This window comes from Antechinus flavipes, chromosome 3 (assembly GCF_016432865.1).
Source record: "Antechinus flavipes isolate AdamAnt ecotype Samford, QLD, Australia chromosome 3, AdamAnt_v2, whole genome shotgun sequence".
In the NCBI taxonomy this organism is placed as follows: domain Eukaryota; kingdom Metazoa; phylum Chordata; class Mammalia; order Dasyuromorphia; family Dasyuridae; genus Antechinus; species Antechinus flavipes.
The window spans coordinates 178,726,335-178,741,354 of NC_067400.1; the positions used below are offsets into that span (position 1 = coordinate 178,726,335).

General features: G+C 34.5%; 1 protein-coding gene across 4 annotated transcripts in view; it reads left to right on the forward strand.

The window, feature by feature from the left end:
- The window catches only part of FHL2 (four and a half LIM domains 2), a 101,437-nt gene that overhangs the window by 63,696 nt on the left and 22,721 nt on the right, over window positions 1-15,020 (forward strand). For all 4 annotated transcript variants that reach the window (XM_051984315.1, XM_051984316.1, XM_051984314.1 and 1 more), the window contains exon 3: window positions 13,654-13,828. In XM_051984315.1, the coding sequence (XP_051840275.1) occupies window positions 13,654-13,828 (175 nt within the window). The remainder of the gene's footprint in view (window positions 1-13,653; window positions 13,829-15,020) is intronic.

Genomic DNA, 15,020 nt, shown 5'->3' on the forward strand with positions numbered 1-15,020 from the left:
CTGCTTTCCTCTAAAACCTTTGTATCTTCAGCAAAATAGCAAGAGGTAAGGCAAAAACTCAAGTACTCACTCATACGTCTTTAAATGATCATATAGGATCAGTTATCCACCAATGGAAAAATCTAGAAAATTGCACAAGCAGAGTAGGAAGTTTCCTAGAGAAATTCCAGGCAGGAAGTAATGTACTAAGGGCAGACTGACCCTTTTGGAAGCCAACTCCTGAGAAAGAACCTGGTTAATTCAAGTTGAAGTCTTGGGAAAGCTTGGAAACATGGATTACATTAGTTTAATGTTGACAGAATTATTGATGGATAGATAAAAAATTTAAGTCCTATAACTGAAGACAGTCTTGAAACACTGAGGAAAAAATTCAGCACTAAAATGCTCACAAATCAAACACTTCGTTCTTTCTAGATCAACTTTTACTTACAATGGGATAGGGACTAACCTCTGATTTTGTTATTATAGGGAACTTCCTTTGATGAAACTACCTTTTTCAATGGAGGTCACCACCACCTTCTTTGAGACTTGTGGTTTGAGAGAATTATCATCTGAGGGATTGAGCTTAAAAATCATTACTCTTTTCCAGGAATAGACGTGGGTAAAACTACATATTCTCAACATTGAGCCAGCTAGTTAGTATGTTGCAGAAGGCATTGGACCTGGAATCAGAAAAATTTAACATGTATTAGTTTTGATCCTGGACAAACTATTTAACTTTGAATGAAGGCATTTTCCTCATCTATAAATTAGAGATAATAATTGTATCCTTATCTTAAGAGTTGTTATGAGAATCAAGTGAGGAGATACATGTAAAGCATTTTGTAAACTTTAACTACAAAAATGCTAGTTATAATAATAGTTATTTTAGTTATTATTAATTGACCCACTGAGTTTTTGCTAACTTCCCCTACCACATTCTTAATTACAATCTTAAATTTCTGTTAATTTGGTGAAGATATTTCTATATTCTCAAAAGATAATTATTCTCTCTAGGAATTTACTAGTAATAATTGAACACCCAGGATATAACTAGCACCAAAAATACAGAAAATATATTTGTATCTTTCCTTACAAAAGGATAAGTTTTGAAAAAGAGAAGAAAAAAATGTTAAGGCAACATTCCGAATTTGGAAACTTAAAAAAAAAAAAAAAAGAACAGAAAAGATAAAGTAGTAGAGAAAAAAGATCCAGTCACAAATCCTAACTAGCTGTCCCTGAGATTTCAGTTTTCTCAGCTATAAAATGAAGGTGGGCTGCCTAAGGGAAGTAGAGGGAAGTTGATTTCTAAGATCCTGTTTAATTTTTTTTGTCTTTTTTTTTTGTATGTGTGTGTGTGTGTTTTGTCTAAGGGACCCTTTACATGGGAGTCCAGTTAATATTAAATCATTAGCTCTGAATTAGCTGTTCTTTGAGAGAAGGGTGTTGCTCATCAAATTCCAGTTAGAAACATTACCTCTTAGATTTATGAAGAAGGAAGGAATTTATGACCAAAGAATAAAAGAACATCATGAAATGCCAAATTGATAATTTTGATTATATTAAATTTAAAAGTTTCTTATAAACAAAATGATAATGTAGCCAAGATAAGAAGAGAAGCAAAAAACTGGGAAAAAATGTTTATATCCAAGGTTTCTGACAAAGGACTCATTTCTAAAATATACAGACAACTAACTCAAATTTATAAAAATACAAGCCATTTTCCAATTGACAAACGGTCACAGGATATGAACAGGCAATTTTCAGATGAAGAAATTAAAGCCATTTTTGGTAAAGAAATGCAAATTAGATCAACTCTGATATACAAAAGAAGATAGGAAAAGATAAAGAAAAACATTAGAGGGGATATGGAAAAACTGGGAAACTAATACATTGTTGGTGGAATTGTGAACTGATTCAACTATTCTTGAGAGCAATTTGAAACTATGCCCAAAGGGCTATCAAACTGTGCATACCCTTTGATCCAACAATGTCTCCACTGGGTTTGTAGAAAATATAAAAGACTGAAAAAACCCACATGTGCAAAAATGTTTGTAGCAGCCCTTTTTGTAGTGGCAAGGAACTGGAAACTGAGTGAATGCCCATCAGTTGGGAATGGCTGAATAAGTTATGATATATGTGAATGTAATGGAATATTATTGTTTTGTAAGAAATGATCAGCAGGCTGATTTCAGAAAGGCCTGGAGAGATTTATATAAACTGATGCTAAGTAAAGAGGGGAAGGAGAAAAATTGGAACACAAGGTTTTGCAAGGGTGAATGTTGAAAACTATCTGCACATATTTTGAAAAATAAAAAACTATTAGTTTATTTAAAAAACCATTTTCCATGTCTTAAAATGTTTTTGAAATGAAAAATTCTGAAATTTGGAAGAAGGGTTTGGTCCCATTCTTTTTAAATTATCAGCATTCTTCTCTTAATTTAGAAGATTTTTATAGGTATACTAGATTTATTTTAGTATTTTTTTCCAGTAGGTTAATGAGGTTTTAAAGCTCTTCTTTTATGGATATATTACTATGTGTCTGTATATGTATATAAAAATATATACACATATATTTACATACATATAACTAGGATAGTTTAAGTTTCTAGAAGATAAATAAATGATTATAAAATTCAGAGATAATTAGGTACCTCTGTCCTGGATGATAACACCAATCTCATGGAGTTGATGTCAGGAGCAAATGGAATAACATATATAAAACACTTTATAAACCTTACAGATATATATAAATGCTAAGTATTGTTATTTAGACTAGTGAGAGAGTGAGTAGGGTGTTAAACTTGAAGTTAGGAGAACTTGAGCCTCCAACATGTAATAGTCATATGACCCTCAGCAAGTCACAATCTCTCACTAACTTCCTCATTTATAAGATAAGGTTAACAACAGTACCTGAGTTTTTTGAGGATCAAATGAGATAATATGTAAACTGCTCTATGAGTTTTAAAATACTATGCAAATGCTAGTTATAAACAATTAAAGCTCCAAGGATTGTATCTTTTGTAAATTTACTCTACTGTCAGGGATGGTAGGTGTTTGATGACTAGAGAAAGGCCCTCAAATATTGGAAACTCCCAAATGAGGAAACTCTCCTAGCAGTCTGAAACTTCTCTGTAATATTAAATATATAAATATTTAGAGGAAGGGCTCAACCTTTTTTTTTTTTTTTTTTTTTTTTTTTTGTGAAATGTACTCTTTTGGCAGTCTAGTGAAGTCAGTGGACCCTTTCAGAACAAAGTGTTTAAATACAGGAAAATCAAGGGTTATTAAGAATGAAATATACACATACATACACAGCCACACACACAAACATATGGGTGCACTTCTTCCTAATCATGCTCTCTGGCAAAAGGCCTTCTAAAATCTACCCATAGACTATAGAGGTTAAGAATACCAATCATAGGGCAGCCCTAGAGTCAGAAGAACCTGAGTTCAAATTTGACCTCAGACATTTACAAGCTGTGTGGTCACACAGCTGAGCAAGTCACTTAACCCCAATTGCGGAGGGAGAAGAAGGGAGGACACGGATCATATTGAATTACCTAGAACACTGAGAAATTAAATGATTTGCCCAGTTTACATCACTATTATATATGTTAAAAGTAAAGCTTAATAACTCTAAGGCCAGCTCTTTATTCATCTGTGTCATGCTGTGTCATTTCTTGTATAAAGTTAATTTGACAAGTAAAGCAGCAGCAAACTCTCAGATCAGCTACTGAAAAATCCATATTATAAGCAGCAGAAAAAATTTGGATAGTAGTCTTTCATGGACAAATAGATTATTTTTACCTAGCACAATTTCATGCAAATGAAGTTACCTATATATTATTTTAATTTTTAGCTTCTTTAAGCTTTATTATTTTAAAATATACTTTAGGGGAGTCATAGATCTAAAATCCTGTATCATATGTTGAAATTATGAGCCGTTAACATCAACTCTAGATTGTGAATAAAAAAAGCCGACAAGCATTTAGCTACTATCCTCTTGTTATAAGGTCTTGTGTTATTTTTTTTCTTATGGCTTCCCCTAAGATGGAATTCCACTAGGAAGCCACCCAGATAGATGTATTATTTTACATAGTCTTCTAGATACAGTTTGGGGCTAAAGTTACAATGAATAGACCTCTAGCCTGGAGCCAGGAAAACCTACTGTCAAATCTAAGCCCTTAGACATTTAGTATCAGTGTGTTCCTGGGCAAGTTATTTAACTTCTATTTACCTCAGTTTCCTCATTTATAAAATGGGAATTATAGCAACACTTACCTTGTAGGATTAGTGTGAAATAATTTATAAATCATTTAGCAAAGTACACAACACATATTAAGTGCTATAAAAATATTTATTCACTTCCCTTTCTTTCTTTCTAATGAGAGTACAAATTTAGAATCCTTTTAAGTATAGGAATGTATAATGAGCTGTTTTGAATGGATAAGATAGTTTTTTTCATGTTTAGTTCTGAAAGATGTCTATCTATGATAATGTAGACTGTTTCAAACCCCATGTAATAAGCCCTCATTTTTTAAACCAATTAAAAAAATGTTAAACTCTTCTCCCTATTAATTTTTTTTTTAAATAATGCAATTTACTCACTAATTTTCTTGGTCCAAATTTTTTCCAATAAAATTAACAACTTCATGGAATTTTTATAACACAATTTGAACAGTTATAATGAAAATAATGTAAATTATATTTGTCAATAAAATCTTCACTGATCATATTTGTACTGAATCTTTTTAACTTTAGGGTAGGAATTTAATTTGGCTTTTTAATTTTTTAAATTTAATTTAGTTAATTAGCATAGGGATCTTCCAGAGAGAAACTTCTATAAAAGCAATTGAGCATCTTCTCTATAATGTATGTTGTTTTTAGTTGTTTTCAATCACATTGGACTATTTGTAACTCCACTTGGGGTTTTTTTTTTGACAAAGATTCTGGAGTAGTTTGCTGTTTCCTTCTCCAGCTTATTTATGGATGGAGAAATGAAGTAAATAGGTTAAGATATTTGTGCAGGTCACACAGCTAGTACTTGTCTGAGGCCAGATTTAAACCCTCCCTTCCTGTCCTGGCAAAATGAGTCTTCCTGATTCCATGCCTGATAATCTAGGCATTGCAGCATTGCTGTCCATGCTGCATAATCTTAGACAATTGTGTACCCAGATCTTTTTGGTTCCAAAGCCATATCTCTATCCAAATTCCTGATACTGTCATTTTAATTTTATGTAGTCAAAATTATCTATTACTTATCTGTTTTTTAGATCTCTGTTCATTAGTAAGAATTTTTTTTTTCTGTAGTTGTGAAAAGTACCTCATCTTATTCTCTTCTAATTTGTTTATAGTGTGATTCTTTATAATCAGATTTAATCATACTCTGGTTTATGTTACAAGATCTTGTTCTAAATCTAACTTTTGCCAAATCAGTTTCCAATTTTCCTAACTGTCCTTGTTAAATTACCTCCTCTAGTAATTAATCAGATACTGGACTATAGTTTTAGCTTGTTTATAGTCCTTGATCACCAAGTATCTTTTACTCATCTATTTTTGTTTTTAACCAACACCAAATATTTTTTGATGATTACTGTTTTCTAATTTAGTAATACTATGATATGCTATAGTGGAGCAGGGGATAGAACACTATGTTTGGAAGCAGGAATCCTCATCTTCATGAGTTCAAATTTAGCCTCAGACCCTTATTAGCTGTGTGATATTGAACAAGTCACTCAACACTTTTCATTAGTTCCTGATCTATAAAATTAGCTAGAGAAGGAAATGACAAACTACTATAGTTTTCTTTGCCAAGAAAATCCCCAAAGAGAGTCACAAAGAATCAGACAAAATTAGACTTAGACTACAATAATAGGTATGTTCAAATCCTCTTTAAAATTCTATATTTTTTGTTCTTCCAAATTAAGTTTGCTAACCTGTCTATCAAAAAAAAGCAACCTACAGTAATTTGATTGGTATATTACTAAATTTGTAAATTGATATGGTTAGCATTGTCATTTTATTATATTAGCAGGCCCCAATCATGAGTAAGTGAGAATCTTTCTATATAACTTTGTGTGTTCCCTCAATAGGGCAACTCCCTCCCATTTTTGCAATTTGTAATTTTAAAAAAATTTGAATTTCTCTTCTCTCTAGGTTTTACTAGTAACAATAGAAATGCTGAGTTTTTTTAATGGCTTTGTTTGTAACCTACAAACTTAAGACAATTATCAACAAATTGGCATTTAAGCACCTATTATGTATCAGAAATTGTGCCAGCCACTGGATCTCCATAGAATGAAATAACTATTTAAATTAGTTTATCTTAGGGGAGGAAAAGATGGAACAATATATAAATATAAAGTAAATAAGAAATTGTTATGAAAGGAAAGTATAAGCTTTGGAGAATGGGAAATGGGATAGGGAGATGAATAGAGAAAGGCTTAATGTAGAAGGTGATACTTGAAATTTGTCTTGAAAGAAGAAAAGGATTTTATGAAGCAGTAAGTTGAGGAGAGGGAGTAAAGAGGAACTGGAGTGGTATCCAATGAAAAGACATGAACAGTGGAAGAAAGAAGTGTGTGGGAGGGTGCTAGACCCCCTTTCCCAAATTAACTTATCAGAGACATCTTCAGGTACGAGGAGAAAGCATTTTAGTTCCTGCAGGGAGAGGTCCAGCACATCCAGGGGGTATCCAGTTCCTACCATGTGCTCAACCTGACTACCAGGAAGTAGAACACCAATTAAATAGGAAAAGACCAAAGCCTTTTCATTGGATAGACTAAAAGGACTTAATCATCCTTGTTTGGGACAAAAAGACCTACCCAAATTGACTACTCAGAGATCACTCATAGAAAACAGAATTATTTATTAGAATCTTGAGAAACAGACCCCACCCTGGTCTGTGAGCCAAATTCACAGCACACCTTGAAAATGTTCACAGCTTTTATACATTTCAGACAAAGAACCTCCAAAATCACACCCTGTATATATTGTGATTGGTCACAAAAACTTTTATTCCCCTACTTGGTCAGTGGAATGCAGTAGACAAGGTAATATACAGCTTCTTCAGCCACAATCCCTTCTTTGGACAATGGAAAGCAGTCCAGGTCTTATTTAAAATCACGTGACTGGGGCCTATAGGCTTGATCTACTTTAGCTAACAGTCTCTGATATGTGCTTAATCTGTAAGTTCTTCACCTTTCCACACATCCTTGACCAGTCGTCACCAATGTCGTCTGCTTCCTGTGGGTCACATCACTGCCTGTAACTTTCTGAGGGTCTGATCTTTAGAGACCATGTGACTCCCTGCAACCCAAGGTCCAAGACCTGATCTTCTGGCTCTGGGAATAAGGACTGTTGTGCCACAGTCTCCTTGAATTGTCCTATCTCAGTTGTTCTGCCCCAATCTCCCTGGTTGTAACACCATCCCTCTCTCCTAATCATCAGGATGTTTGATAAGGAGAATGATCTTCTTAGACATCATCACCTCAGACCTTCTCTATTTATCTCATCACCTCAGACCTTCTCTATTTATCAGAATGTCCGGTGCCTCCCTTATTCCGTCATTGTTCATAATCATCAAAAAGGCAGATAGAAGATAAAATCATTTTTGAGCATCTGCCCTGTGACAAGCTGGTTACAAGTCACAGAATCTGAAGAAATCTAGCATAGATCTCTGAGAAACAACAGGAACAGTTTGAATCTAATTTCTAGAATTTTTTTAAACAACTGAGAATATGTTTTAGTAGAAAGAATACAGAAAGCATTATCAGAGGCTCACAGATTATCAGACTTGGAAGTGATTTCATAGATTATCTCATTCAATACATGTCTCAACAGGAACCTCAGGCAACCAACATGAAGACCTCCAGCCTGGACAAATGTAAAATTTTTCAAGTCAACTCATGATACTTCTTTATAATTCAAATTTTGAGGAAATATTTCCTTTTGTAATTCAGTTATGTCTTACTCTTCATGACCCCATTGGGGGTCTTCTTGGCAAAGATACTGATTTTCTTCTTTGGCTCATTTTACAAACAAGGTTAAGTAATTTTCCCAGAATCATAAAGCTCGTATCTGAGGCTGAATCTGAACCCAGAAAGAATGAATCTTCCTGACTGTAGGCTTGACACTTTAACTTCTGTGTTACCTAGCTACCCCAGTGTTTCCTTATATTGGGTCTAAAGGTGCCTTTTTTGCAATTCTACTCAAGGTTGCAAAGAGCTAAGTAACAAAGACCTCCTCCATGATTCCTTTCAGATACTCAAAAATAGCCATTATGATCTCTTCCCCTAGGTCTTCCTCTTTTACAGAATAAATGTCCTCAATTTCATCTCATATGACACATCTCCTATCCTCTAAACATCTGACCAGGAATCCTAGGCTTTCTCTGGACGCACTCTAGCTTATTAATATCCTTTTTAAAATGTGGTAATTCAACAAGTGAATTGAATATAATGATCTAGTTACAGTCTTCCAGGATCGAGTATAACAACCAGAATAGAGCTTCTCCCTAATCCTATGCAGTATTACTCTCTTCAGTAAAAGTTAATTTCACATTAATGTTTTTGGCTGCCACCTTTCACTGTTGATTTCTTGGGCTTGTAAAGTACTAACCACCAATCCCCAAAATCTTTTTTAAATGAATTTGTTTAGCTACCATACCTTCATCTTATATTGTGAAATTAAAATTTTGAGTATAAATGTAAGATTTGACTCTTTAATATTATACTGGATCTGTGATCATGGCAATGTGGGTACCCTATCCAAAGAGATAATTCATAACCCAGCAATACTTTTCTCTTTCTAAGCAGCAATTGTTCATGATCTCCTATAGGAGAATCCTCCACTGGGTGGTCTATCCTAAGGTCCATTCTGACTTTTAAAGACTGGGCTACATTGATATTATAAATCTAAGGTGAAGGTCAATAGCAGACATGATTGAGGTTCCAGATGAAATCATAGTAGGAGCTGATGTCATAGTTAACTATGTTATGAAGGCTAAGTCCAAGTGATGGTAGATCCTCCAGGATATGAGCTATATTTCATCCTTGTTCCTTGATTAACTTCTCCTTTACAATTCATTTATTTTGTTTTATGCCTTATTTGATTTTAATCACCAAAAAGTTATTTCTGCTGTTATATTTCTTGTGTAACTTTAGAGAGAAGGCAGCATTTTGTTCTCCCAAATCAAGTGCTATTAAAAAAAAGTCAACAAAAACTAAGAACAGCATAATCATGTATTCTGAGTCTCTTTCAGACTACTGTGTAACTAAGGATATGCTTATTATAGAATTTTGTTTATAAAAATCTGCCTGTTCTCCTGCTGGCATTGTTATTGGATATCTTTGGTGGATTCAAGTGTAGATTATTCTCTATATAGAGCCATATGGATTAGTTTTCTTGATAACATGTTTAAAAACATAGTAATGACCTGATTTTTTTCTAGTATTTGATATTTTCTTTTATTTTGAATATTCCTCAAAATTGTGTCTCCTTTGATAATCTTCTCCCTATTTCTGTACAGTATAACTTTATAGCATATACCAACTTCTGGGTTTATTCTAGTGTTTTCATCTTTTCTTTAGCACCATTTCTGCTTCTTTGAACAGCATTTCAAGGACTATAGTATGAGGATCTAAATTCAGTAGTTACAGTCTAGATAACCCTACATTTCTGTTAAAATTCATCTTATTGAATCTAATCAGCCTAGCATGAAGGCTTATAGAATTCTTTTTGGATCTTGACTCCATGATCCAAAGTATGAACTATCACTTCTAGAGTTATGTCATCTTTAACTCTATAATTATATCATACATCACTTTATGCCATTAATGAAAATGTTAAATAGCATAGGACCTGCCCCAGATCTCTAGAACCTTCCATTAGAGACTTTCTTCCAAGTTATATCAAACTTTTAATAAATATCCTTTGGATTAGAAAATCATTTTTAATCCACTTCTATGTTTATCTTTCTCAGAAGAATGTGAAATCTTTGTTAAATGTCTTGCTAAAGTCTAAGTGAGTTATAACTCTAGTATCTTCTGATTAAATAACTTGGTGAACAACACTTTTCTGAAATGTCCCTAATCATTCCATTCAGATGTTTGAAAATTTGCCTAGAATTTAAGTCAAGCTCATCAGTCTTGAATCAGAAGTCTGGATTCAAATCTTGTCAATAAAACATCAGCTGAGTGACTCTGAGCAAGTCATTTAAGCTCATGGAGTCTTATTCTCATTTGTACAGAAAGATATCTATCCTGGTTGCTCCCAGTTGTTATGGAGATTGAATATAATAAAGTATTTGTTGTTCAATTGTTTCAGTCATGTTTAACTTTTTGCGACCTTATTTGGAGTTTTGGCAAAAATACTGGAGTGGTTTGCCATTTCTATACATTATTTCACAGATGAGGAAATTGAGTAAACAGGCTTGAGTGAGACTAGCCCAGTTTCAGATAGCTAGTAAGCGTCTGAAGTTATATTTGAACTCAGATCTTCCTGATTCCAAACTGCACTTTATCTATTGCATCACCTAGGTGACTGGGAAATGATGATACCTACTCCACAAGGTTGTTAGAGAGATCCAAGTAATGCTATATAAAAGAGCACTTAGTAAATACTAAGAAATGTAAGAAGCTTAAAGTGATTTTTCTTTGTGCAATTCAAGAGGAAAGATAGATCTATTAAATTCACTTTCTTCACCCTGAACTGCTCCTTTAGTGGTTGCTGGGGACAAATAAGCAAGACAGGATACCATGATGAAGTCCTTATGGCTTTCAGTATTTATGATGTTTTGCTTGGAGGTTCTTTCTTAAAAATTTTTGAAGTTCAGCCTAAAAAGGCAAAATCCCTTGAATTTCTATTTATTTTTCTTTTTCCCCCCTATTAATAATTTGTGTCACAGGTCTCTGCCTGAGGTTTATCCTTGAGCTGAGTAGCTAACATGTATAAATAAACCAGCATCAAACGATGTAAATCATTAACATTTCTTGCCCTTTCCTCCTCTGCTGCTGGGTTTCTCATCTCATGCTACAGGGTGAATCACTGGATGTGTAAAGTATTTTGCTGTTTTTCCACCATGGGAAGGGCAGTACTTTATCAGTACATGATGAGTACAGAAAAAACAGTTGACTGATTGAAGAGCATATATATATGTGTGTGTGTGTGTGTATACATACATACATACATACATATATATGTATGCATGTATACACACACACATACACACACACACACACACACTCTAAAAGTAAAGTGTTTTGGAGTGGACCATCAACAACTATATCCCCATAACCAAGAGATTGTTCAATCTTTGTTCTCAATGAGGACCAATGCTTTCTTTTGAAGGAGATCACACTAGAGCTGAGTCTTGAAGGAATTTAGGGCTCCCAAGATGTAGAGGTAAGGAGGGGGAAGTATTCCAGGCCTGTGCAAATATACAGAGGTACAAAGACATCATGAAAAAATGCCTACAAAAATGTCCTGGCACAGGTTTATGATTATCTTATCCAACTACTTCAAACTGCTGGGTAAAAAAAAAAGTGTCTTCCCAAAATGGGAAGAAGGAAAATGTGAAAATCAAGACTAGAATTAGGTTTATCCTTTCAGATATATGTTCATATATATAATTATGGGTTAATGGATTTGTTCCTTTGGGGTTTTTTTGGTATAGACCTATGATTTTATTGGTTTGACAAATATTTCCTAGGGAAACAATGCAACCTTATAGTCAACTGTCATTTATACTATTAGAATTAACTAGAGGCACTGGAAGGTTAAGTGATTTTGCTAAGGCTGATATGTGTCAAAGGTATGATTTGATTCCAGGTCTTCTTGACTCCAAAGCCAGCCATATGTCCACTTCACCATATTTCATAGGTATCTAGAAAGGGAATAGAGATGAAGAGATAGTAAGTACCTATGATTTAATGTCTTACTCATAGTAATGCAGACTGTGTCAGAAACTGCACTTGGCCTAGTGCCTTCCTGATTCTGAAACCTATCCTAAACTTTATCCAGGATCCCAACTGTTATAACAGGTAATAAAAATCATATTTGCAAAGTATTAACATTTTTCGAATTGCTTACCAAGTAGTAAGTGAAAAGCAAACCAATTGACCTCAGTTTGGTTTACCATTATCAAAAGATCTGTGATTCTTTTTGTTTAGTGCTCCTAGGACCAAAGCTGATCCCAACAATTTTCATGCCTACTTATGTATACAGTTTTCATGAGTTTTAGGACTGAAAAAAAAAGTCATAACGTGATGGTCAAACCTCTATAAATAAACCTCTGGTTTGGGCTATAGATCAGAAAAAATGCATTTATGTGTTTGCTTTAGTTTACATCTCAGCGAGATGGTTTTGTTCCGATTTGGGTCCATGGCCTCATCCAAATTCACTTTCTTGTCTCCAAGTCAGTACAGTTCAAAATTCTACACTCTAGCATTCCCCCACCCCAACTAACTCAGATCTAGAGCTGAATGGGACCTCCAAGGCCATCTAATCCATCCTCTTCGTCTTATATTTGAGCTGATATATATAAACTGAGGCTAAAGGAAGCTAATTAGTTGTCAAAAGCTGGATTTAAGCCTTGATCTTCTTAATCCTGAGCCAGTCCTCTTTTTTCCTACATATCTAACTAAGCACCTTCTACATTTGAGAGAGATAGGGAAAGTGGGTACCTTCTTGCACATGACAATTTTCAGTAACAGAAATGCCTTGAGAAGGATATTTTTAACAGGCAGCTTTTGCTATTACTGCCTAGTAGCTTGGGTCACCTAGGAAACAGAAGGCTATCATGACAGAACTTGTTGCTAGTTCATCATTCTGTCTCTTCTTCAGTAATAAATAGTTTCTGGTCAGTTGTGAATAAAAACCCAAAGGAAAAAGTAACGTAAAAAATATCAGTCATAAGAGGAAGGCAGGTCAGAATTGGATCTGACTTTTTTATTATGCATTACCTTTTTCAAGAGACTAGAATGCAATTTAATAAATTATCTTTGCCTTTTGGCCCCAAATATGAAAAATGTGTTCTAAATTGTCACCATCATAGGTGTTATCCATCATGAAGACTGATAAATTGTTTACTTAAAAAAATGAGGTTCCTAAGTGAAGTTCTGCTTGTTTTTTTAACTGAGATGCTATTTTATTTTTAAATTTTAATTTAGTTTTTCAATTATCAAGTATTTATTTTCCCTCCTTCCCTACCCATACCCATTTTAAAAAAAGTAAAGCAAACCCACTGTAATAAATGTAGTCAAGAAAAACAGATTCCTGCATTGACTGTGTCAAAAAATGTGTCTCATTCTGCATCTTAAATCCATTACTGTTCTGTCACCAGGTCACTACCACTCTTTATCACTGTTCCCCAAGAATGGTTCTTGGTTAATGTGTTGGTCAGAATTAAAGTGTTATTTTAAATAGACACTTAAAATGAATAATTTTATTCTCTTTTCAGCAGTCAGGCAGAGATTCAAACCCCTTCCTCTCCCTCCCCCCCCCCCCCCCCCCCCATCAATTTCTGTCCTCACCCTGGACATTTGATTGTTTCACATTGGAGGTTTGTACTATAAACTCCAGTTAGGAATTGTGCCCAGATGTCTTTATCATTCCTTGACTCTTAATTCTGCCAAATATTCACCATTTTCTTTGTGGTTTGGTTTTCTGCAGGATCTGTCCTATAAGGATCGGCACTGGCATGAGAATTGCTTTCACTGCTTCCAATGCAAGAACTCTCTAGTGGACAAGCCTTTCGCTGCCAAAGATGAGCATCTCCTTTGTACTGAATGCTATTCCAATGAATACTCTTCCAAATGTTCAGAGTGCAAGAAGACAATCATGCCAGGTCAGAACATATTGCTTTCTATTTCAGAAAAGGGATTAAATAAAAGAGGATTAATTGAATGCCATCAAGAGAGCAAATGAATGGGTTTAATAATCCTAACATTGTGCCCTTATAAGAAAGTTACCTTGATCTGCCATGTACATTGTCTTTATCCGACTAAAGACAATGTACATGGCAGATCAAGGTAACTTTCTTATAAGGGCACAATGCTGATTGACTAGTTACATCCAGTTACGGATGTATGCTTTCGTTGCATCTAAAGGAATGCTCATACAAAGCAACTAATTGTTAAGCACAAGCTATCTAAATACATTTTCATGGTCATTTTTTTTTATCCTCCACTAACAATTGAATTTTGATGATGAAATCATGTTTATTGATGAGGAAGAAGATGAAAAGCCTGAGAGTATTCAGAGGCTGATAAAATTGGATGAAGGTTGGGGGAGGTAATCCTTTCTCCCCAAAATCATTACTACTGTGTGAGAGCCAGATTCAAAGTCAAAAGAGTGGTTTCAAGTACTACCTCTAACATATATTATGGCTTCATGACTCTGAACAAGTCTTTGAACATCTCAGTGTATTAGGTAAGTCTCTAAGACTGTTGGAGAGAAAATGCTAATTTGAATTGAAAAAGGAAGTTTACTATTTAAATGAAATCACCATCACCCACATCACCACTTCTATACAACTTTTTTTTGTGTGTGTGTGTGTGGGGGAGGGGACTGAGGCAGTTGAAGTTACAGGGTCGCACAGCTAGAAAGTAGTAAATGTCTGAGGTCACATTTGAACTCAGGTCTTCCTGACTTCAGGGCTGATGCTCTATCCACTGTACCACCTACCTGCCCCCTATTCAACTTTTACCAACATAGACTAGACTTTCAGATATAATACCAATCAGAGTAAATTTTGAAAAGCCTTAGAGCCATGAGGAGGCTTAAGAAATCATCACATCTGTCCTGCCTTTGGTCAGCAGGCATCAAAATTAAGATTAAAAAAACAGATCAGCAATGATAAGAGGAACCCTTAAATAACTTGACTAGAACACTTTCCATGAAGCTGCACTTTGACTAAGGGATGCTAGGAAAAGCCAGGGAACTGCTGATTGGGTCCCATTCACTAGGGGTTTGAGCTAAAGATGACTAATAATTTAGCATGGAAGGGTTGTAATCAGTAAAGACAGATGATTACTAAA